Raw genomic sequence first — 26,758 nt, 5'->3', positions numbered from 1 at the left:
GCTTCATGCCAAAACCAATATTTTTTGCTGTACAAAATTAATCGCTATGTTTTTTCCCATAACTTTTGAGCTTGACAAGGCCAATATGAATGTAAACATAATAAAACACTGATAAGACAAAAAAAACTTCTCTTTGAACCATGTTGTCAAACTTGGTGTCAGAAAGAACAAACCATTGGTTTAAAGGGAAAATGATGGTGGGTTGAGCAAGAAAGTGAGGGACAGACCATATATACAATACAATACAATACAATACAATACAATACAATACAATACAATACAATACAATACAATACAATACAATACAATACAATACAATACAATACAATACAATACAATACATATACACTGCCCTTCAAAAGTTTGGAAACACCCCTGGCAAAGTGTGGTTTTGGACGATATCAGCATAAATCCTTATCATTTTTTGGTGCAAATACATTACAGTAACTTGACATTATCATTGAATACCAGCAATAATAATTTCCATTTTGATTACATAATAGTGGCAATATATACATGTCAAAGTCAGACATGCCCCTTTGCCAGCTGTGATGCCTGGTTACTGGATTAAACTTGGCCCAGGTTTGTAAAAGATTTTTGGGTCAGCACACCTTAATAGCTTCAACGATTGATTGCCAATTAAGTTTAGAATACAATGAACCAATCAGAACCCAGTTTAGTTTAGATAGCTGCTAATGGTGGATATTTTGATGAAACAAAAATTTACGCTTTTTTCTATGTATAAACTGTTTATACAATAAAATATGTTTTCGTAGTTTATGTTGTCCCTTATCGGTGCAAAATTATCACAAATTAAAAAGGATTCATGGCAATATTGTCCAAAACCCCACTTTTCTAGGGCAGTGTATATACATATATATTCAATAACTTGAGTAACTTAAGGTGTAAGAGTGATGAAGGACATGTTGGCTGGTATTTTGATGAGGGAAAATAACTTAAAGGTGCCCTAGAATTAAAAATTGAATTTACCTCGGCATAGTTGAATAACAAGAGTTCAGTACATGGAAATGACATACATTGAGTCTCAAACACCATTGTTTCCTCCTTCTTATATAAATCTCATTTGTTTAAAAGACCTCTGAAGAACAGGTGAATCTCAACATAACACTGACTGTTACGCAACAGTCGGGATCATTAATATGTACGCCCCCAATATTTGCATATGCCAGCTCATGTTCAAAGCATTACACAAGGGCAGCCAGTATTAACATCTGGATCTGTGCACAGCTGAATCATCAGACTAGGTAAGCAAGCAAGAACAATAGCGAAAAATGGCAGATGGAGCAATAATAACTAGGGCTGGGTACCGAACTCGATACTTTTTAGGTACCGATCGAACTGCCTTGATACTACCGAGTATCGAAAAGTGTCTTGTCATTCGGTACCAAATTTCGGTACCTCAGAATGGAGCCGAGTAGAGGGGCGGAGAAATGCTTTCGCTGTCTCGTTGAGGAGCAAGTAACGTTGCGCTACATTATTATTTATATCTAAATATATAAAACTATACGTGCGAGAGAGACCCTATGTGCGAGAGGGCGAGTGAATCAACTGTTTCGTTTTCAGTTTATCTCCGAATGGACGGGTGAGAAACGGCTGTTTATGTGAGCAACCGGTTCACTACAGATAATACTGTTAACAGAAAACAAAAGTGTCGCACTGCCTGCAGAAACAGCGGAACGCGCAATGTTTTTTAGACTAGTTATGGACAGGTACAACACACAGCAGCTTTACATCAGCGTTCGTCCCTCAAGTCTATGGAAACACGCGACCGGTTCGTGACAGGCTCGTTCGCCTGCACGAGCACAGGCTCTGCCTCTGGCTCCAGAACGCGAACATTCTGCTGAAAAAGGGGTATCAGCGTCCTCCTGATACTGCGGATAATCTGCGGGTCGGGCCAAGTAATAAAAAAATAACATTCAAATTAATTGCGGGTGGATGAGAGATGAATCATTAATGTGTTGATTTTAATGAAGACACAGAACTCTTATTTCAACGAACTTGCGTCACTCTTCCGCTTTGATCTTGTTAATAATAATTAATTTTTTGAAGAAGAACAATTGCTGAGTGATTTAAAAAGAGCCTCACATACTGAATTTTTGCATTGAAAACTAAACTTATTAAAACTATTTGCACTGATTTATTGTGTTGGGTAAATTTAGTTAATTTGTGCTTTTTTTATTCCCCGCAGTGGCTCAGGAGATGAGTCTTTGAGTCTGAAAAAAAGTCAACAAAATTAAAATATAAAACCAAATTTTTTTTTTTTTGAGGTTATGTAATCTTGTTTAAACAGATTTTATAAAATTGGTATCGAAAAAGGTATCGTTTAGGTAACTGTATCGAAGTCAAGGTATCGGTATCGTCTCGGTATCGAAAATTTTTGAACGATACCCAGCCCTAATAATAACTGACATGATCCATGATAACATGATACTTTTAGTGATATTTGTAAATTGCCTTTCTAAATGTTTCGTTAGCATGTTGCTAATGTACTGTTAAATGTGGTTAAAGTTAACATCGTTTATTATTATATTCACAGAGACAAGACTGTCGTTATTTTCATTTTTTTAAACACTGCAGTCTGTATAATGCATAAACACAACTTCATTCTTTATAAATCTCTCCAACAGTGTGTAATGTTAGCTTTAGCCACGGAGCACCATCAAACTCATTCAGAATCAAATGTAAACATCCAAATAAATACCATACTTATGCGTTTAGACATGCTGCATGACAAACACTTTGTAAAGATCCATTTTGAGGGTTATATTAGCTGTGTGAACTTTGTTTCTGCTGGTTAAGGCAAGCGCGAGCTCCAGTGGAGGGGAGCGAGAGATTTAAAGGGGCTGCAGCCTGAATCGGTACATATTTAATGTAAAATTAAAAAATGTAATAAAAAAAAAAATCTATTGTTTATTTTGAGCTGAAACTTCATAGACACATTCAGGGGACACTTTAGACTAATATTACATCTTTTAAAAAGACGTTCTACGGCACCTTTAATTTAATATTAAATATTCTCAAATCTGTTTTATTCACTAAAGTATCACTAGTAAGATGTGGGAATATCTGGAAAACAACATTCTGAAATATGTTTTTGTTTTCCAGCGACAGACAGGTTGACTCATGTCAGTTTTAACGGACGTTTTTGCCTTTGTTGTCAAGATGACATGTCTAATTTAATTGGGTTGAATTAGGCTTATAAATACTTGTATATAATTTAGGATAAAAGTAGAAATACCTGTTTGAGTTGTTCTTTACTGAAAGCAGCGGCTGGGATTGAACAGACTGGGTCAGACCCTGTGTGTGGGATGCGAGTTATAACAAGAGTGGGTCATTTGAAGCAAATCTTACATAACCCTCTTTCCAGCTTCAGAAAACCAAGAGAGAGAAGTCCTTCTCTTCATGCCTGAGATTTTTTTCTTCATTTCTGTGCATTTATTTTCTCTCAAAAGGTCCTTCGTGAAGAAAGAAACCTACCCTGGTTTCACAGAAAAGGTTTAAGTCTAGTCCCAGACTAAAATGCATGTTTGAGCTGTTTTAACTGAAAGCAACTTGCACTGACATATCTTAAAATATGACAGGGCCATTATTTTGTCTCAAGATACACACCAGTAATGTTTTTTTTTTTTTTTTTTTTTATTATTCTTCTAAGGCACATTTATAAAAAAATACTTAAATGTCCTGATTGAACTAAGGCCTAATCCTGGCTTAATCTAAGCCCTGTTTGTGAAACCAGGCCCTAGTGTTTTAAACTCTTGTAAAGAGATGTTGTTCAATTTGTGAATCGTTTCTGAATGGTTTGCTTGCATCAAATTAGATTTGTGCCAAAAATATTGAATGCAGCTTATCAAGAAAACTAATGAAAATATAAAGTGAAACTGAATAAAATGTCTTAGAAAATGAAAAAGATAAATCACAGGCAAAATTTTCTACGTTTAATAAACTGCATTCTTTGCTAACTGTTTTCTCCTCTCTTTTTTCACTGGTCTGTACTTGCAAATGCATTTCCAGAGTTTTCATTCATGCTTCTGAAATTTTCGTTTACACTCCCTGAGTTTCCGTTCGCCATTCTGGCACATTTCTCATGTGGGGTCGGGGCTAACAGTGGTGTGTTCTCATTGGCTTCTGAGTGCTTGATTGACAGCTTCTTGACCTGGAAGTGAAGACGTGAGTGTTTACATGCGGATTCCCATTTCATTTTAGTGATATGAAGTTAGGAGTTTTGTTTTTGAATTTCATCTCTATTTATCTTCTACTACTACTTGCTCAACATAAGCTTTCAAGAGCAGCATTTGTCTGCTCAAGAAAAAATGAATGTCTGTAGAGGTTTAATTGTAGTAGGCCTTCATTAAAGTACTGTATATAATACTGAATAATGTCTATTGCTTTCGGGAGTTTCTGGATTTTATTTCTGCATTGTAGGCTCTGATAAGGTTGTGGTGTTACAATTTAAAGAGCATACTAGTGCCATGTACATATTCAGTTGTAAAGAGAGTCTCACTCCAGTGTTGTAATCAAAGTTAAAGGGTTAGTTCACCCCAAAATTACATTTCTGTCATTAATTACTCACCCTCATGTCGTTCCAAACCCATAAGACCTTTCATCTTTGGAACACAAATTAAGATATTTTAGTTGAAATCTGAGATCTTCTGACCTCCCTATAGACAGCTACATCATAACCAATTTCAACGTCCAGAAAGGTATTAAAGACATTGTTAAAAAAGTCAACGTGACTACAGTGGTTCAACCTTAATATTATAATGCAACAAACAGTACGCCAACAGAGTAGTATTTCCAAATACATAGTATTCGAAAAACGTGAGGCCACGGGAGAGGATTTGTGAATGGAGGTGAAGCGATGCAACTGGCGCTGGTAGGTCACGTGATAATGACAATGTAGTACACGATTTCAGAAACACCATGACTGTTTTTATATTAACCGGAGCTTCTAACGGCAGCTGCAGTGATACGGCGACTTACCGATTGGCGATTGGCTCTTTTATTTAGAGGGCGGGACTTATTCCTCCATATTGCACGTTGCACTTTCTTCCGTTCATAATAATATGAGTGTACAGTCTTTGTATATCTAAAGCGGCGTTCTGTTTATATGCTAAGGCAGTGTTTGTTTATCTTTGTTTTTCAGACTAAAATCCCAGGTGTGGGATTCTTGAAGATACATGCCCCTTGGGAAGTTCTTTGTCGAGAAGCAGAGTTCATGAAGCTCAAAATGCCAACAATAAAGGTATTTGTTCTGCAGTTATTATTATTCAATAGTAAAATGAGATCTGTGTACTTTATACGCATGTGATGCACACTACCGTGCTGTCATGTCATTTTCAGAAATATGAAGTCAGTCCTGGAAGCGGCATTGCGGAGAAGGTCAACATGTTTATGCAGAAAGTCACTGCACCCTTGCAACCTAAAGTTGTGAATAGCCAGGTGGAAAATGAGAAACACCTCTCCTACCCGTTCTCACGAGAAAAACAGCATCTGTAAGTCTGTGGTCATTCACGGCCATGCTAAGATCATGTTTTGGAGCACTTCTGAGCTCAGGCAGTTGTGCCAACTGATCTATTCCTCACATTCTACAAAAAGCCCTATTCGGACAGTGATTGTTTGTCATGTGGATGTCTGAAAACAATAATTTTACATGGCACCTAAATGATAAAACTCATGCATTCATTCAAAAGACATGATTGTTATAAACGTTCACATTTCTGGTCAAGCTAATGTAGTGAAATATGAAGGATGCTCTCTAGTAATCCTCTGAAAAAGCTGCTTTAGTTTTTACAGCCCTATGGTATGTTATTGCCTGTAAAACTGAAAAGGGAGGCTCAAAACAGTGATTGAAATGACTCTTGGTCTCTTTTTACAGCTTTGATTTATCAGACAGAAACTCCTTCTTTGACAGCAAAACCAGGAGCTCAATAGTAAGTTCCAGCCTCTTTAGAAAAGTGATTTGCCTATCCAGTCAGGGATGATTTAAGACCTGATGTCACTTATCCCCTGATTTGATTAGCAAAGGGCTTGTGTGCCTCCACACCAAATGTCAGTGGCGTCAAAGTTGTTCTTTTTGTGGACAATAATTTCAGTCATTTGATCTGGCAGCTGCCTCTTAAAATGCTGTTTAACCTCAGATTGATTTTTTTTGTTTGTTTTTGTCAGCAGTATTTATTTATTTATTTTTGCTATTTTAGGTCTCTTAAAGGTATCCTATGATATTTAGAACTTTGGATATCTATTATTGTATTATGTTGGCTTGACAAAGTCTTCTGAGACCCAAATTCTAAAATTAATGCTGCCCAAAACGTTCTAACTATGACAAGGAAATTTGTCAGAATGTTCTGATTTGGGTTGCTATATCTTTTTTAACTGAAGTTTTTCATAAACAGTACAATCAAAACTATGAAAAAATCCCATAGATAGATAGATGATGATCTATCCATCATCATCTTGCAGAAACCTGCTAGCAGTGTGTTAAATAATGCTAGCAACATGTTACATCATATTAATAGCAACATACTAAAACATTTAAGCAATATGCTAAATCATGTTAGAAACATGTTAAATCATGTTAGCAATGTGTTAATTCATGCTAGAAACATGCCTGCAACAGGCTAAATCATGCTAAAGCAGGGCTGGGCAAACTCGGTCCTAGAGGGCCGCTGTCCCTGCAGAGTTTAGCTGCAACCCTGATAAAACACACCTGCATGTAATCCTGAAGACCTTGATTAGCTGGTTCAGGTGTGTTTGATTAGGATTGGAGCAAAACTCTGCAGGGACAGCGGCCCTCCAGGACCGAGTTTGCCCAGCCCTGTGCTAAGGATGTTAGCAACTTGTTAAAACATGTTAACCATGTGCTATAAAATGTTAACAACATTTTACTTCTTTGAGTAAAATCTTCAAACTTCAACCGTTTTAATGTTATTTCAAACTTTCAGACGAGGCTGTCAAGCCAACATCAAAGTTGGTCATCAATTCATCTAGTTGTCATTTTAGTTACAGTTCGAGTCTAATTTTAAGTCTATCAGGAATACTGCTTATAATAATCTTTATTTGTAATCATCTTTATAAACCTATTTATTAATCATCAACAGGTGTATGAAATTTTAAAACGAACAAAATGCACACGGGCAAAGTATATCATGGGTAAGTTTCATCTTATTATTAATTTTGCTATACAAACTAGTGCAAACTAGTCCATCATGTTGTTTTACTATTTTAACAGTAAATTATGCATAAATACAATTAATTGCAATTAACCCTGAATCAAACCCTGATCCTAAACAAAACCATATAGTAAGTACATGTTGTAAATTAGTATTACCCAGTGCTTATTTGTATAATTACATTGAATCAAGGAAATAAAGTGTAACCAAGTCAACTCTTCTATAGCTAGGTTATTGCTATTTTGCAACCTAATCTACAGTTAAGGCCCCGATACACTCAGAGCAAAGTTCTTATTCGTTCTTCGTTTGGGGGTAAAAAGAAGCTCTAATTTAATTTGCAGCGATATGCTTTTGACGAATATCACAATGGCGCCCACCACAAATACCACTTTATACTATAGACTGCTTTAAAGCAGCAGCTTTACAGTATTAAACATGAAAAACAATGTTGGTGAAATAAGAATCACATTTTAGTTTCTACTATGAAGCAGCTCTCTAGTTTATGTTTTTACTCACAGACGTCTGACCTCGACGGACTAAACAGAAGAAATGAACCTACAAGAAGGCCGAGCCTCAGAGCTACACCTACCTATGACATAATCGCCGCGGACCATTGGTAGTTCATAGGTGTTTATCAGCCTTAGCAAACTTTTCCGGAAAGTTCGCTTTAGCAAGCTGTTTTGAACTCCTGAAACAAACACCTAACGAACCTAATTTTGTTCTAAATGAAGTCGCACCAGTTCGTTCTTCAATTTAGCTTGAAGTATATCGGGGTCTTCAGTTGTGTAAAGTGTGTACCATAATGTCAACAACACAGTCTTCAAATGTAACAAGCAATGAGCTTCTGTGAGGCCTAAACCCACACATAACCCTTCCCCAATACTCAAGGACAGTGATTGGTTGATTGGATTGTTGATGATGTGTTTAACAAAGCTCAACTTTGACAGGAATCAGCAGTCTACTCGGCAGTGGTGTTTACACAGAAGCCTATCCTTTGCATGATGTGAGTGACATCTTATTTTGCTCTTTTATGTGCTCAAACATCTTTCCAGTTCTCTCCAATTGATTGTTCTATTTCTTTTGTCAGTTAATTTAATTATTTTAATTACAGGGAGATATTGACTGCGTACATGCTGAACCAAATGACAGAAAGGTAAAAGACATTTTGAAACGTACTACCTGCCATTAGTTGTTAAAACCGCAAATAAAAAAGTGTGTATATATATATATATATATATATATATATATATATATATATATATATATATATATATATATATATATATATATATATATATATATATCAGGGTTTCCGTTGTCCGGTAATTACCGGACATTGGCCGGGAAAAAAATTAAATGTCCGACAAAATTAAATCTCTCCGGTCAAATTGTCAGATTAAAACTGCCTAATAATCCCGGCCCCGCCCCCTAACACAATCTGAATCGACCGTTTGAAAGTTTTTAAACAACATGCATGTTGCATTTCAAATAAATCGTTCTCACCTATTATATTATCATATAGCTCTCCAAGAATATGCAGAACCACCAGCGATCAGAAGGATTATTTGCCATTTTACAAGCCTTGAGTCTGCGGACACCGCTCCTCTTATCGATACCGTAAGCCTGCGACGTGATGCCCTCGCTGTCATGACAGCGCTCCGTGGCTATGGAGGATTGCATTTCTCCACAGCCTGCGAAGTCCTCATATGTGATTTCAACGAAATGTATCCAGAGTGGACCAAGCTCGCCAAGATAGCCTGTGTAATCCCTATCTCGATTATTCCTGCAGAGAGGGGGTTCTCGCTGCAGAATCGGAAGCAGCGAAGTCGCCTTGCGGAGAACAAGGTTACGCGGCTTATGCGCATTGTAAGTTGTGGAGAGACACTGGGAAGTTTTGATTTTAAGTCGGCAGCTGCACAATTCAGCACTGCAAAAAAGTGTAAAAAGTAGCCAAAAATGACGCGAGACAATGTTATAGGCCTATAGTCATTTGTTTGTTCAAGTTCATTTGACAAGGAGTCATTTCACACGGTGGCCAATTTAAATGTTACCAGCTAAATGAGACATACTGAGTTTATAATTAAGTTTGCTTGAGTAAAAACAATATTCGGATATTTTATGTGGGGAAGGGGGGTTGGTTTGTTAAACTATGAAATGTGAAACCATAGTAAAAAAAACAATTGGTTGATTATTGACGCCAATCGGACGTTGATGTTTTTTTGTGTTTTTTTTCGCCTATTTGAAAGTTAGGCTAATAAACATGTTGCATATACGGCGCTATTATGTCATTTTTTAAGTTACATAAACTGCTTTCAGCTTTCCTCAACTTGACTAATTAAGAGGCGATATTTGACCGGCATATCATCAAAATGTCCAGAAAACGAAACCTCTGCCGGTCACTTTGACCGGCACCATTTTTTTCTAGCGGAAACTCTGATATATATATATATATAATATAAATATATATGTATGAAGACTTTAGAAGCAAAAGCCTCAAAGTGCCATCTGAAATTTTCTTCTAAAATGAGCATTTATATCAAGCTTGTATGTTTAGGGTCAGTAATTTCATTCTAATGGCAATTAATAGGTCCTTTTCATTGCCATTAGAGTGAAATTACTGACCCTAAACATACAAGCATGATAAAAATGCTAATATTAGAAGAACATTTCAGATGGCACTTGGAGGCTTTTGCATCTGAAGTCTTCATATATATATTATTTATTTATTTATTTATTTAAATATTTTTCACAGTAGGGCAGTAATGCTGATGTAATGAGGTCACAGGTCACATGTTTATAGAGTTATTTAAAATGGCTTTGAATGCGGGTCAACCAATCAGAATCAAAGACCAAATTATGTATATAATATGTCTCAAATTATGTACAGTACAGTCCAAAAGTTTGGAACCACTAAGATTTTTTAATGTTTTTAAAAGAAGTTTCGTCTGCTCACCAAGGCTACATTTATTTAATTAAAAATACAGTAAAAAACAGTAATATTGTGAAATATTATTACAATTTAAAATAACTGTGTACTGAATGATTTCTGAAGGATCGTGTGACACTGAAGACTGAAGTAATGATGCTGAAAATTCAGCTTTGCATCACAGGAATAAATTACTTTGTCAAATATATTCAAATAGAAAACAGTTATTTTAAATTGTAATAATATTTCACAATATTACTGTTTTTACTGTATTTTTAATTAAATAAATGTAGCCTTGGTGAGCAGACGAAACTTCTTTTAAAAATCTTAGTGGTTCCAAACTTTTGGACGGTACTGTATATGTTATGTATTTATTTTATTTAAAAAGTTTATTTCAACTATTTCTTGTTTTAATTTATTTGAACATGATATGCTAAAAAGTGAAAAAATAAAATAAAATTAATAAAAACTATACATATTTAAAAATAACAAAAACACAACAAAAATATTAAAACATTAAAATGAAATGAAAATAGAAAACATAAAAATTAAATCTTATTCAAAAATGTTTATAAAAACTACAATAGTACTCAATTTTAAAATTTTAACTTTGTTTAACTTTTTAAAATGTTTGATGTTTAATATGAATAAATAGCGCTCATGAATGGCCGTCGATGACATTTACAAGTGAAACGAGTTGAGGCTTGGACCCAGAAACGGCGTTCCTTACGTAACGACTTAACAAGCAGATAACATTGGTTTTGTAAAATCTTTGAATAGACGCCCATGAGCGCAGAATCAGGACGAATGTTAATCTCGAGTGATGTAAAAATTGCATGAATTCCGATATGACTGTTCACACTGCGGTCTCACTACAAAACATCTGACCTGTATCTGATTTAGTACCACAAATGGAAGTGGCACAAAACGAAATTGAAAAGATCAGATTTCATGTGGTTTGTACTGTTCACACTGTCATGGGAAAAACAGATACGAGTCACATGTGGGCAAAAAAAATCAGATTTGGGCCACATTTACGTGCACTGTGAACATAGCCTTAAATTGCCATATCCATTACCATGCCAATCTCTATTACCATACCAATCTCTCGAGAGTTGTCCTGACAGAATTGCAATTACTATAATAAGTACATAGTATGTACATGTGGAACAGGACTGTAAAATAAAGTGCTACCCATTTTGGTATCTAACAGAACTGACACATTGAGTTTCTACCAGGAGGGACATTTTGTGTGTATAACAGGACCCCGAAACACAAATGAATATTTTGGAACATGTTTAACAGGTTAATCAAAAATAATTTGTCCCACATCTCAGTGACACATTTTTCTGAAATTTGCACAATAACCTAAAACACCAGCTTCCTTTGCACCTTGGGTGATAGAAGATAATGAAGCCATAATTCAGAGGATTTGCATGGCCCAAATGATGCCTGCAGTGAGGTTTCCAGCATTCAGCCAAGAATAATCAATAGGCTATATAAAGTCATGTAGGTTTACATTCTTCACTTTACCATCTGTAGACGGAGGACATGTTATCATTGCATCCTCTCTACATCTGTTCTCTAAAATCACACATTTATTTTCCTCTGATTATTATTCAAACCCTATTTCGACTGTTCTGTGGCATACTGGTAATTGAATCCCATATTGACCACTTGATATAATTAAATACTATAAATGGGCTCCAGAATCTACACCTAGCTTGTGTAGCGGAGACCTGGTGAGACTCTGGACTCGCCTGCAGCAAGCTTCGAATAATTGTCAGGTCACCAAGGCAACAGGATCATTTCCCACTTAAGCCATCTGTGCACGGCACTCCTGCAGGCTTACTGTTGAGTCTTAGTGGGTAGTGTAGACCTTCTCTAAATAATTTATCACAGATATTTTCAAAAACTGAAAAAGAGTAAATGTTTAAATTTTTTCACAACAAACCTCAAGGACCCTTGGAGAGAGTTAAACACTGTATGTTAGATTTGATTCCATCTGTAGTGTACAAGCATACAAGCTTGAGCAACACAGTCTTACACAATGTCTTTAGAGTTCACTTCTCTCACAGGTTTGTGAGTAAAGAAAATAAAGAATACAATAATGCATTTATTTTGTTTAAAGTTTTTTTTTTTTTTTTTTTAAAGGATTAGTTCACCCAAAAATGAAAATTCTGTAGTCAATTACTCACCCTCATGAGGGCTTTTCACACTGCGCTTAACCCCAAGTTATCGTCCTTCTAAACCCTGCTTTTAAAGGTGCCATCGAATGAAAAATTGAATTTACCTCGGCATAGTTGAATAACAAAAGTTCAGTACATGGAAATGTCTCAAACTCCATTGTTTCCTCCTTCTTATATAAATCTCATTTGTTTAAAAGACTTCCGAAGAACAGGCGAATCTCAACATAACACCGACTGTTATGTAATCAGTCAGGATCATTAATATGTACGCCCCCAATATTTGCATATGCCAGCCCATGTTCAAGCCAGTATTAACGAGCTGCACAGCTGAATCATCAGACTAGGTAAGCAAGCAAGAACAATAGCGAACAATGGCAGATGGAGCAATAATAACTGACATGATCCATGATATCATGATATTTTTAGTGATATTTGTAAATTGTCTTTCTAAATGTTTCGTTAGCATGTTGCTAATGTACTGTTAAATGTGGTTAAAGTTACCATCGTTTCTTACTGTATTCATGGAGACATGAGCCGTCGCTATTTTCATTTTTAAACACTTGCATTCTGTATAATTCATAAACACAACTTCATTCTTTATAAATCTCTCCATCAGTGTGTAATGTTAGCTTTAGCCACGGAGCACTATCAAACTCATTCAGAATCAAATGTAAACATCCAAATAAATACCATACTTATGCGATTAGACATGCTGCATCACGAACACTTTGTAAAGATCCATTTTGAGGGTTATATTAGCTGTGTGAACTTTGTTTATGCTGTTTAAGGCAAGTGCGAGCTCCAGGGGCGGGGAGCGTGAGGAATTAAAGGGGCCGCAGCCTGAATCGGTGCATATTTAATGATGCCCCAAAATAGGCAGTTAAACAAATTTATTTAAAAAAATCTAAGGGGTATTTTGAGCTGAAACTTCACAGACACATTCAGGGGACACCTTAGACTTATATTACACCTTGTAAAAAAACGTTCGATGGCACCTTTAACGTAGTAGTGGGGTTAGCACTGCTTTTTACCTGGTGTTATGAAACCCTGCTCTAGACCAAGGTTGAAATCACTTTTGTGGCATTAATAACACCATATTTGATACTTTGAATATGGAAATAGAGACGTTAACCCAGGGTTTAGGAATGTACATAGCGCATCACCGCATAACTGGCGTGCTGTGAGGATAATAAAAGGTTAGGCTATTAGCTCAACTTTGAAAATGTTTTAAACCTTTTTTTAGGTCTATACAATGAATTATACGCCTATAATTAAAATTATTAACACTGCAGTCATCAATAAAAATTAAGAGCAGCTTCACTTCAAACACCGACTTACTACCTGTTTAAAACGAAATACTTCTCATTTGTTTCACTATATGTACGGGCCACAAGACAAATAATGGAATAAATTAAGACCATTATATTCCGTTATCAGTTATCAGCATATTATTTTAAAATTCGTCTCTGAGAGAATATGCTCCATTAATGCAGCATCAGACAGCTCCGTCACTTTTTAATTTCACTTTGAGTACAGACCGAGGTTAAGCTTTCGCCGGTATAACTGTTGCGCAAAGTTTGCATGTTGCTTCTTGTGTGATATCCATTGGCTCCCCTTCTTGGTTTAAAACGGAAAGATTTACAATATTGTGATGTATCTCCCGTATACAATCACAATTATATTTATAGCCTACTTAAATTTTTATTTATTTATTTATTTATATATATTTTTTTTAAATAAACATTTAAATGGTGGCTGTCATAAAAACTTGACGGATTTATTCAAACATGCATTACATATTGAAAAACATTGTAATGTAATATGGTGCATATATTTAGCAAAATACTCCTCTAGAGTTCATTTTTCTAGCTGACTAATGAGTTTATGGTCACTGAATATGGTTTTCTGAGGTAAATTTGACACGTGACATATTGTAAGCTGTCTTATTGACGTCTTGACGGTTGAAACACTGAGTGGTTACATGAGACATGATAAGGATTTCAGTAAGTTGTACTGTATCTTTTAACATACATTCAGATGTTCATTCATGTTTATTTCGTGCTGTAACTGTTATTAAAGGAGGAAGAGATTGGTTCGTAATTCGTGATAAAATGTACAGAATTTGAAATCTGAGACATTGTTTCATATCAAAAGTAACAATGCACAAAGCTTATTGTGATTTATTGGACAAGAGGCGCACTACAATGATCCATTCATTCATCAGCTGAAAACAGGATAGACTAATCGATACTTGCGATTTAAGAATCAATATCAGTTCGTAAAAATGAGAATCGATTAAAATCGAGAAATCTGTATTTTTTTTTTTACCCAGCCCTAATTTTTAATATTCTCATAATTTCTGTCCCTCCTTGAAAGTCAACACAACCAAAACTTTCACACATCAGAAAGTATGTAACTACATTGTAAAAGTAATCCATATGAATCAAGTGGTTTATTCTAACAGTGTATGCACACCAATATTGGTATCGCATTACTCTACATTACTCGCTTTATCCACTGGTGATGGTGTTGGACGTTTTATTAGTTGGTTATTTGTCATATGTCATAATGTTTATTGCAGGCGCACCGAATCGGAAGTCATTAAATTAGGAAATTATTAATATTAATATTGTTAATATGTAATTGATTATTTCCAGGAGCTCATTGCTTCTACCTTCAATTAATCTGCTAACAGTGATTGCAAATTAATTGCCTAAATTATTACATTATTCGCTAACTGCGTTCTCTGAATTGTAATATTAACATGCATTCTCTGTAAAGCTGCTTTGAAATGATATGTATCGTGAAAAGCTTTATACAAATAAATGTGAATTGAATTGAATATGATGGTAGAGAGGCTTCATTTGTCCTTTTCATCAGCTGTCACTAGAGTAATGACATTTACATTAAGCCTCTAAGAAGTGCACTCACTGTATTTCAAACACGCATGCATGAAAGATGCAGCATCATTATTTCAGAATGTATGTAATTTCAGTTCTGTCTTTACAGATCTTGTATGAAGAGTGGGCGAGTTACAGCATATTCTACAAGTACCAGCCCATCGGACTGATCAGGTATTATCATGACGCTGAATGCACTGCCAGAGGCAGGTTTGCCTGGGAATTATGAAGCAAGAGGAGAGATTTTAGAAATAACCTACTGATATGCATTAATCAAAAGCCCTATTTAGACAGGATTTGTTTTACGGACACACATTGTAATGTTTATCATCATTTCACATGGGATGCACAATGTCTGAAGAAATGACCAAAATGAGTGTGTTTACGTCATTATCGTGATTGACCTACTGTATGGGAATGATGTCAATGACATGATGCTTTTTTTGTCTGGATCTATTAATTTATTTAAAAAATACATTAAAATGCAATTAATACATACAATGAATACAATGCATTAGTTTAGAATGGTGATTAACTTGCATGTACAATAAGCTGTTTAAAACGTGCATTCACCCGATTGATATTGAGCATCCAAATGGTATAATCAAACTTATCTTGTGGAGCGTTCTCTCGGAGTATGAATTTATTTGTCATTTATTGTTGGACACAGTGGTCTGAACCAGAGAAATGATGCCAGGTAGAATTAATTCACACACGCAATCGCTCTCTCTCGAATGCATTCATATAAATGTAATCTTTACTGTGTGTTTTTTTTTGTTTTTTATCTTTATCTGATTTAGAATGAGCAGAAATCTGTGAGAAATATAACAACCCAAAGACAAAAGAGCTGAAAAAAATAACCTGTTATGTAGGAGCAATAGACCTCATTCACAGCAGCCCCATCTTTGATTTTTAACAGGACTGAAAGCGAGGCTTTGAGGGATGGATATGCATCTCTTCAGTGGGTTGTACTGTTATTTATTTAATGTGTTTTTGGATTGTTCTGCTGACGAAACACCACAAAAATATCTTTCCAAAAAATTTCAGTGGACAAAAAACGTCAGACAGCATGAACTCTGGAAAATGATAAGTTATCTAGGAGCTTTATACAGCTTTATGCCATTGAAAACACAGTCTATCCCTCACAGCGTCACTTTCATGCTTGTCAAGTCACCGATCTGAAGGTGCATAGCTCTGCAAAAGGCCACCCGCGTTTGAGTCTCAGCTCGAGGATCAGGCTTATTTGTTCATTAATGATATCATCAGTGACTGGTCGATGTTGATTCAACTTTAATCACATAAATGTTGACTAAAAAAAAGTCCCTTATGTACGTGTATATATATCTCACACACACACACACACACACACACACACACACACACACACACACACACACTGCCCGGCCAAAATAATGTTGAGAATCTCTGAATGGATCATTATTACAGTGATAATTGTGTTTCTAGCATGTTATATGTTTGGCAACGGTTCTTTTAACCCTTAAAGATGGAGTGTGTAGCTTTTCATTTCTTAAACAACCATGTAGGAGCATCATGGCCATATTCAAGGATGATAATGTCAAGATTCACCAGGGTTAAAATTGTGAAAGAATGGTTCAGAAAGCATGAAGAATCATTTTCACACATGAATTTGCACCTCTGAGTCCAGACCTTAATTTCATTGAAAGTTTTTTGGATGTGCTGGAGAAGACCAAGTGTTCACCTCCTGCATTGTCAATACAAGATCCTGACCAAAAATTCATGCACCGCTTGATTAAAAAAAAAAAATGTTGTGATATTATTTCCACCAAGAGGTGCATCAATTTTTGGTCAGGATCTTGTATTGACAAACAGTGACTTTTTTTTTTTGGCCAGACAGTGTGTGTATATATAAATATAAATTAAAAAAAAAAAAATATATATATATATATATATATATATCAGCAGCGAGCGGTGATTTTTTTTTTTTTTTTTGAACCGGGTATGCTGGGTGGCCGAAGGCGCGACATGCGAAAGGTGCGTTTGCAAAATATTCTGTATTTTTGTAAGTCCGCTAGGTCCCCTTAGTGTCACAGAACGACATCCTTTAAATGTATCAGTTTAGGACACAAATCTAAATCAGACGCAACAAATAAAAAACACCATGGCGTCAATTTAAATGTATGCAAACAAGGGATTTAATAGTAATTTATAATGTTAATAGTAATTGCCGTGTCCAGGAATGGCTTGGGTATGCAGAGCATTCGCAGCTTATATGGACCGCACGCCACTGAGATATATATGGATGTAACAGCCCGTTAACATTTGGGTTAATCTTGCGTAGCCAGACCTTCAGACTGATGGCAGAAGGTCTGGACTCCATAACACCGACCAAGGATCGCCCAAGAACCTGTCTGACAAACAATTAAAATAACCAATCACAATCATACAAAAACAGACCCAATAAATCATTCATTGAAGAAAGTCGTGCTCTTATTAAATAAACTCTTGAATGTCTTTTAAAGAGTCTATACGATGAATTTCACGAACTTTTGAAAGTCCAGCGTTTAGTTGATCCATTGATTCATTGTCACAGTTGTAAACACAGTGGCTTTCTTCTTCAGTGAGTTGGTTTGGCATCGCGACGGGCTTTGCTTCCAGGCAGACCGTTAAAGAACACAACACACTGTTAGCCCGGATAAGTTGAATTTACTTAAAAAAATTGAGGAAACTGGTTGCCCTAAAAAAATTAAGTAATGATTAAGTAATGTGAACTTAAAAATTCAAGTTCATTTAACTTAAAATGTTTTGTAATATTAATTACTTTGTAGTTATTACACCTAGTATAGTTAAGTTCAATGTACTAAGCAAGTTAATTTATAGCAACTTCTATTTTACTACAAAATTAAGAAAAAAGGCAAATAAAAGGTACATTAATTCAATTTTATATTTTATTTTAATTCAATTCCAAATACAACATTTTATGTCCTGAAAACATTTCCTTATAAAACGTGAAAAAAATAGTTTTAACAAATCAGCTTATTGTTAAGCACATAAATAGTCTATCTCAGAATCACAACAAATTGCATCAAAACTATATGGTTTGTTCACACTCCTGAGTTCACAATAGTGGCAGTATTCCATTTTAGGTGCCAGCTCACATTTTGCTAGGTTGAGCATTACCTGCTGAATAAAATATAAAGTATTTTTCATACAGTTAGGGTAGTCCAGTTGCAGGGCATAAATCAGTCAGAAAAAAGGACACAGAAGTCCTGAGGTTGGTCGGTTCATCCATCACCAAACATCCTTCCAAGACGATCTTCACTCATGATGGGTTTAGCTGAGCACTTTATAGATCAACACAGAGGATTCTCACTGAAGTTTGCCTGTATGAGTCCTTGTCAGCTGCAACCTAGTAGAGGAAGACAAAGATTGACAAAGACATTATCATATAATAATGCATCAGATAATGGTATTGTCAAATACTCCATGCATCAATACATACCTGGTTTACTGTAGAAAGAGCTGGCCATTGAAGTACCATCAGGCTGAAGTCAGGCTCGTCTTTGACAACTTTTCTGTGAGGAGCAAACATTAAAGTTAAAGTCTTGATTATGGCACCTGATTTTATGGTTTACATGTAATTGTGCACTGTGCAGTATGCAGATTAATAAAATAATCAGCCAAAGAACAGGTCTCAGTAAACCCACATGACACACAGCTGATATGGAGTTTTTGGTGAAGGCTGTATAAGTGTACATATTGTGCATAACGTGTGATATAAATGTACATGTATATGTTCCAGATGTAAACAAGGAAATTGTTCTGTTCTTGTATAACTTCATTGTTTGAGCCTATAATGTTTAAATAGCTGAGCTTTTTCACAGTTATAAGGGCAATACTTACACTTCTAATCCAAAGCATCTCTTCTTGACCTGCAACACAAAACAAGATAGTCTGTTGTTAAGAAAGCTATGAACCTAGATAAAACAGTATATCCATCTGTTTTTGTTTTCAATTCGTTAATTATCTTTAACTTAATCGTTCAATCAATAGCCGTGTCGAAATAAAACACGGTCGTTAAATTATTGCACTCACCATTTTCGTTCAGCTTCATCCCCCCTCCTCTGCTGGGAGCGCGGGCGCGAGCGCGCGGCCGCGGTGTTCGCCGACAGCCAGGTTCAAACTAAGTTTACACGCCCAACAACAGCTCGTCATGTGAAAAAGAAACAAACGACGAAATAACGCGATACTCGCCGATCAGGGGTTCATGCACGGTGATCCACCGCACGCGAGAGAGAACACTAGCTAGCCGGAGAAAACAGTTCCGTCGTTTAAACTTTAACAAACGATTTTCACTGCTCACAAACAGTCTCTCATGGGGAACGATAAAAAGGCAAATGTTTGGGAAAAAAATGTCTGTAGAACTTGCCAAAACAAATGTTCCAACTTCTCATCAACAGCTCCTTGAATTCACACACACCACGACAAAATGGCGTCTTTACCTGCCGCAAACCAATGTGTAAGAGGCGTGGTCAAGAGAGAAACTTAATAATTTAAGTGCATTTAACTTAAATTTATTAACACATTCTAATTACATCCACAATTTAGTAGAATATACTTATATTTTATAAGTAATGCAATCAAACTTCAATATTTTAAGTATATTGTAATTATATAGTTTAAGTAAATATAAAATCCGGGCTAAGAGTGCATCCTGTAGAATTCAACCAATCAGATGACAACTTCGCAACTCCCAAAGTGTTTATTTTGTGAGCCTTATGCATCAGGCTGAGAGTGCATTTAGGCTTAAGAAGAGGATGTATTGTTTCTGATGTTTACTAGATCAGATCAGTCATTTTCATTTGTTTTGTTTTGTTTCATTGCCCTAATTGCTCTTCTTTATTTCTCTCTTAGGAAGTATTTTGGTGAGAAAGTGGGCCTGTACTTTGCTTGGCTGGGTGTGTATACTCAGATGCTAATCCCAGCAGCGGTTGTGGGCGTTATCGTGTTCCTGTACGGCTGTGCCACTGTGGATGACAATATCCCCAGGTCAACTTTATAAAGTTTATGTGATGGTTTATTTGGATTGTTTTTGTACACTTGCGCAAACTAGCATGTGACGCCTCCCTAAACCGCTGACAGCTTTGCACATAAATTTTCTGCCTATTACTGTTTAATTATGTAGAATTAGTTTGTGTTTCATAATAATTTGATTGGCACATTCTTATCTGTGTCATCGAGTTCAGACACATTCCACTGTCTCACACCCCTGGGTATACAAGTCCCAACAATGACAATATGTACTCTTTCGCAATGGCTTTGAACTTTGTGGGAAGATTTTTAGCGAAGAATATGCCTAGCCATTTACGAAAGTAATCACTGCTGCACTTTGAAAGAAAAACGGATGGATGTTGAAGTGCATGGTAATTAGGGAGTTTAGAGTGGGCTTGAAATGGTGCGACTGTAATGGACTGTAATGTAGTGAATAATGAGAGTGACTCAGTGTTAGCTGGCTGTCTCACAGCGACATTCATTAATTCCACAGACGCCAATGCTGCAAACAAGCTGTTCCAAAACCAATGCGATGATTCCGAAAAATTCCCAAAAACACACTCCTAAACCTTGTGGAAAGCCTTCCCAGAAGAGTTGAGGCTGTTATAGCTGCAAAAGGTGGGCCAACTCCATATTAAACCCTACGGATCAAGAATGGGATGTCATTAAACTTCATGTGCACATAAAGGCAGGCGTCCCAAAACCTTTGGCAATATAGTGCGTGTATGTGTGTATATACAGTAGTCAACATTTGAAGTGGATCAAAAAAGTTAATCAAAATTGTCCTAAGAACTAAGTTAACTTTGATGAAAGGTTTTGATCTACTTCAAATGTTGACTACTATATATATATAAATATAATATACCACTGACCGGTGAAGTGAATCACACTGATTATCTCTTCATCACGGCACCTGTTAGTGGGTGGATATATTAGGCAGCAAGTGAACATTTTGTCCTCAAAGTTGATTTATTAGAAGCAGGAAAAATGGGCAAGCGTAAGGATTTGAGCGAGTTTGACAAGGACCAAATTGTGATGGCTAGACGACTGGGTCAGAGCATCTCCAAAACTGCAGCTCTTGTGGGGTGTTCCCGGTCTGCAGTGGTCAGTATCTATCAAAAGTGCTCCAAGGAAGGAACAGTGGAGAACCGGTGACAGGGTCATGGACGGCCAAGACTCAGTGAAGGCTGGCCCGTGTGGTCCGATCCAACAGACGAGATACTGTAGCTCAAATTGCTCAATAAGTTAATGCTGGTTCTGATAGAAAGGTGTCAGAATACACAGAGCATCAGTTTGTTGCGTATGGAGCTGAATAGCTGCAGATCAGTCAGGATGCCCATGCTGAGCCCTGTCCACCGCCGAAAGAGCCAACAGTGGACACGTGAACATCAGAACTGGACCACGGAGCAATGGAAGAAGGTGGCCTGATCTGATGAATCACGTTTTCTTTTACATCATGTGGATGAATCTGTGGGATGTGCTGAACAAACAAGTTCGATCCATGGAGGCTCCACCTCGCAACGTACAGGACTTAAAAGATCTGCTGCTAACATCTTGGTGTCAGATACCACAGCACACCTTCAGGGGACTAGAGGAGTCCATGCCTCGACGGGTCAGGGCTGATTGGCAGCAAAAGGGGGACAAACACAATATTAGGAAGGTGCTCATATATAATCTATTTATTTTAATATGAGGGAAGAACAAAACACTAAACTTGGTTAAGGTATTGATCTGACTAAATTGTTTGGCAATTAAGGCAAACTACAGCTACAAAAAAATGCATAGAAAAACAAAAGGCTCACATGAAAAAGCATACATTGATTACAACGTAATCAGTTATTAATATTGTGTTGGTTCTCTCTTGTTTTTGCAGGTGTTCATAATTAATTTGTATGACAGCCTGGCAAAAAATGATGTCCTCACAATTTGGCATGTTTTATTGTGTTATCATCACAAATACTTACTGCTTACAAAATCTTAAACAAATTTTTAATAATGTTTAATAATAAAGGGTGAAAATGTCAATTTTTCTTGGCCAGACATCACTTCTGGCCACTACTGTAGTATTTTAAAGGTGCCATCGAACGTTTTTTTACAAGATGTAATATAAGTCTAAGGTGTCCCCTGAATGTGTCTGTGAAGTTTCAGCTCAAAATACCACATAGATTTTTTTTAATTCATTTTTTAACTGCCTATTTTGGGGCATCATTAACTATGCACCGATAAATAGGTTGCGGCCCCTTTAAATCTCGCGCTCCCCTGCCCCCGGAGCTCGCGCTTGCTTTAACCAGCATAAACACAGTTTACACAGTTAATATAACCCTCAAATGGATCTTTACAAAGTGTTCGTCATGCATGCTGCATGCATGCGTCGGATTATGTGAGTATAGTATTAATTTGGATGTTTACATTTGATTCTGAATGAGTTTGATGGTGCTCCGTGGCTAAAGCTAACATTACACCGTTGGAGTGATTTATAAAGAATGAAGTTGTGTTTATGAATTATACAGACTGCAAGTGTTTAAAAATTAAAAAAGCGACGGCTCTTGTCTCCGTGAATACAGTAATAAACGATGGTAACTTTAACCACATTTAACAGTACATTAGCAACATGCTAACGAAACATTTAGAAAGACAGTTTACAAATATCACTAAAATATCATGTTATCATGGATCATGTCAGTTATTATTGCTCCATCTGCCATTTTTCACTATTGTCCTTGCTTGCTTACCTAGTCTGATGATTCAGCTGTGCACAGATCCAGACATTAATACTGGCTGCCCTTGTGTAATGCCTTGAACATGGGATCATTGGGCAGGCATATGCAAATATTGGGGGCGTCCCCCCCGACTGTTACGTAACAGTCGGTGTTATGTTGAGATTCGCCTGTTCTTCTGAGGTCTTTTAAACAAATGAGATTTATATAAGGAGGAGGAAACAAATGAGTTTGAGACTCACTGTATGTCATTTCCATGTACTGAACTCTTGTTATTTAACTATGCCAATATATATTCAATTTTTAATTCTAGGGCACATTTAAGATTGCTAGAGTATCATGTAGTTAGCATAGCAACATGCAGAAGCCAAACTCTACTGGAATCAATTGAGTGTCCATGCACTTAATGTGAAGATAACTGTTTGCGCTGTATAAATAGTGTTTATACAGCACTTCATATTAGTGATTTTCCTTTTAGGATACAGCCTTAGAAAATAGAGTTAGCCAAAGTAGCTGCCTATTTTGACATCAAGGCAGCTTACTACTCACTACGTTTTGGAGCAGGGCTGAAGAATGTAGAATAATGCTTTTTTTCTTTTAGACATAAACAATTCAATCCAGCTTAATTCATAGCTTTTCAGATAGACATTATGGTGTCTGGGGAAACATGGAGATGTGATGCATTTCTGAAATCAGTTTCTTTTTTTGTTGTTCACTCAGCATGGAGATCTGCGACGAGAGAAACAACATCACCATGTGCCCAATGTGTGACCGAGCCTGCAGCTACTGGAAACTGGTCACGGCTTGCGGCACGGCCAGGGCCAGCCACCTGTTCGACAATGCGGCCACCGTCTTCTTCGCCATCTTTATGGCACTATGGGGTCAGCAGCTCTGTTCTCCTTTCATGTTCACTCGCACGCTTTGTTGCTGCTGTACACCAACTGTTGTGTCTGTACATATTGAGGGCAGACTTGATCTGGCAAATGTTGGAAGAGATTTGTGCCCTGGTTTTACACGTCTCTTTAATTCCCCTGTACTCATTCATCCTTACTCAGAGGCTTAGCTTTTTAAAAAGCTGGTTTTTGTAGCAAAAGCCCTAAATTTGCCTTTCCAGTTTTGATCCCCTGCAGTTACTGGCTTTATAATGAAAAATGACACCTTTTGACAAAGCTACTTGAGTCCACAAATTACTGAATTTAGATTTTTCTCCCAATTAAATGAATGTACTATATTTTCGTGGGATAATGTTTTTTATTTAATAATTTGTATTTTTTAGGGGAATTTATGGTATTATGAATTTAAAAGTTATAGAAGTTTAAGTTTATTATGAATAATGCACAAGAAATACTTGACATTTTTATATTAAATATATATTTTTCAAAACATGTTTTATTCTATAACTTTAAGAAAATCAAAGCCATAAATCTAAACATAAATTTGAGGTTGATATCTCGAAAAATGAGCTTACAGTAAGATTGTGTTTGGGTGCAGTACCGAATGTTTCCACTAGATGAAATCCATTTCCCATTCATTTCCAAAGGCGTCATTTTTGACCACAAGGAGTACAAGTGTGACTATTTTTTTTTTTGGGACCATTTAACCTTTTTGAAACAAGTCCATGATTTTTTTTTTTTTTTTTTTTTTTGGGGGGGGGTGTGTGTGGGTGTGTTCGCATAACAAGTGCCAAAACCTTTACCAAGTTTCATCCCAAAACCTTTACCAAGTTTCATCCCATTCTGATGAAGTAAAAAATTCTTAAAAACAAAAACAAAAACCAGAGGGTTAAAAGAAACTTTTAAAGTGAACAAGAAAGTGAATCAAGTGAAAAGAGAACCCAGTTCTTTTTGCATTCATACTGTCGCTGGTCCTGAAAGTGGATCTCTTTTTGGTTCACTTTAGTTTTGTTTTTTACTTTCTCGATATGTCAATCCACTTTTCATTCACACTGACCTAAAGTGAACTGTACTCAGACGACTTCCTCAGATGGTTTCGGTTTAGTTCTCTTTAAACTAGTCTGAGGTTGTTGGGAGCATTCACACATTAGCTAAAATTGTGAACCAGACTTAGACCCTTAAAACAAGTGTGAAAACACCATTAAAATGGTTTCCAAAAAAGTTTTTATAGCCCGATGCTATCGATAAGAAGAGGGCGAGCCTGGATTTAAAAACAAAGACTTAATTTGTAGTTACATTAACTGACAAACCACCCTGATCAGCGGTGAGTCGATCAGTATTTATAAATGTGGGTTTGTAAGTGAAGGTTACCTCTCTGTGTCACACAGCCACCATGTTTATGGAGCACTGGAAGAGAAGGCAAATGAGGCTAAATTACATCTGGGACATGACCGGCTTTGAAGACGCAGAGGTTAGTCACGCACACCCATGTTGACCAAGAAAACTGTCAATATAAGACAGTGATGTAGATGTTGATAAGATAATTATGTTGGTTTATGTATGTATTGTAGGTGTGCTCTATTATTTTCTTGTATTGACTTGTATTATCCTGAGGCTTGGGTGTAAAGAATTAAAGATATCTGTTTTTTTGTATTGATTCAGTGCCATGAAATCAACTGTTTTTTCACTGTTTTTTTTTTTTTTTTGTCCTGTTTTGTATAGGGGAAACAAAAGGTTTGGAATTGGTTCATTCACAGTATTAACTGAATTTATTTCTTTCCTAACCTTACAGTTGCATTTTAGTACTAACAAATTCTTCATATTATCTTAAAAGTCGTCTTCAAGCATTGTCGTCACATTCTTGCTTGTGTAAAGTATTTCACCAGCACTTACTGTACTCTATCTATCGGTCTGTTGTTGTGGAGGTCTGGGAGATTCCTGTTCTCTCTTCCTCCGGCCTTACAGGTCAAAAGCTGCTCACTTTCCTTTCGGCAGTCACAGTCTTTCTGGGCTTGCCACTGTTTATGTGGATAAAATAAGGAGGAGGAACTAATAAAATCTAAAGCTGCTGAATGTGGAAAGGAATATGTTTTTTTCGTGGTGCTGAGAGCTTTTGGTTTTAAGGAATATACTTTCACTGAACGTCAATGTGTGGCTATTACCAGAGTTTCTGTTCTCTTCACCGATCATGCACATGGCTGCTTTTGGCTCCATAACCAGTTATCTCTTTCCGCTGTTTTTTTTTTTTTTTTTTTTTACTTTTTAACTGGTTTAAGTCCTGTATGTGTCGTAAATTGCTTTCTCTGTTTTCCCAGAGTCATCCTAGAGCAGAGTATGAGTTCCGCGTCATGAAGAAGTCCTTGAAGAAAGAGCAGTCTCCAAAGGTAGGTCTTTATGAATCTAGAGAAGACTAGTATCACTGATGCATATTGCAAATAGAAATGGCATTAACTTTCTAAACAAATCCAAGCTATAATCTGATTGGCTGGCTTTAAACAATTTCTGGGAGTCAGGGTGGTTTGTATCTCCACAATAAAACTTTTCAATAAAATAAAATATAAAATTTTTCACATGTTTCCACAAACTTGTGTGTGTATAAATATATGGGGCATTCTACAGAATTGGTTCAAAGTCAGAGTTGGAAACCTCCTGAAAAAATTACATTTTTCCACAATTTGTTTATGTATGCAAATTGTATAATATCCAAAGTACACATTTCTAGTAATTCTGCAGTTAATTCTCATATTATATTTTCAGAAAATTTTGGAATATTTTTCCTCTTTGCAAATTTGTCACTACCGAAACACAATAATATATAATTTATTAAAGGATTAGTTCACTTTCAAATTAAAATTTCCTGATAATTTACTCACTCCCATGTCGTCCAAGATGTTCATGTCTTTCTTTCTTCA

The 26,758-nt window shown here is 36.3% G+C and overlaps 1 protein-coding gene across 1 annotated transcript in view; it reads left to right on the top strand.

Annotated features, from left to right (window-relative positions):
* Window positions 1-26,758, top strand: part of ano1a (anoctamin 1, calcium activated chloride channel a) — a 56,791-nt gene that overhangs the window by 13,264 nt on the left and 16,769 nt on the right. The window contains exons 4-15 of the mRNA XM_067401438.1: window positions 5,165-5,263; window positions 5,362-5,513; window positions 5,897-5,951; window positions 7,119-7,170; window positions 8,138-8,193; window positions 8,302-8,343; window positions 15,315-15,379; window positions 20,099-20,233; window positions 23,674-23,834; window positions 25,235-25,317; window positions 25,569-25,580; window positions 26,162-26,230. Of these exons, the coding sequence (XP_067257539.1) occupies window positions 5,165-5,263; window positions 5,362-5,513; window positions 5,897-5,951; window positions 7,119-7,170; window positions 8,138-8,193; window positions 8,302-8,343; window positions 15,315-15,379; window positions 20,099-20,233; window positions 23,674-23,834; window positions 25,235-25,317; window positions 25,569-25,580; window positions 26,162-26,230 (981 nt within the window). The remainder of the gene's footprint in view (window positions 1-5,164; window positions 5,264-5,361; window positions 5,514-5,896; window positions 5,952-7,118; window positions 7,171-8,137; window positions 8,194-8,301; window positions 8,344-15,314; window positions 15,380-20,098; window positions 20,234-23,673; window positions 23,835-25,234; window positions 25,318-25,568; window positions 25,581-26,161; window positions 26,231-26,758) is intronic.

This window comes from Chanodichthys erythropterus, chromosome 11 (assembly GCF_024489055.1).
Source record: "Chanodichthys erythropterus isolate Z2021 chromosome 11, ASM2448905v1, whole genome shotgun sequence".
NCBI classification, from domain to species: domain Eukaryota; kingdom Metazoa; phylum Chordata; class Actinopteri; order Cypriniformes; family Xenocyprididae; genus Chanodichthys; species Chanodichthys erythropterus.
Note: the sequence above shows the minus strand (reverse complement) of the source record. Positions and strands in the feature narration are given on the sequence as shown.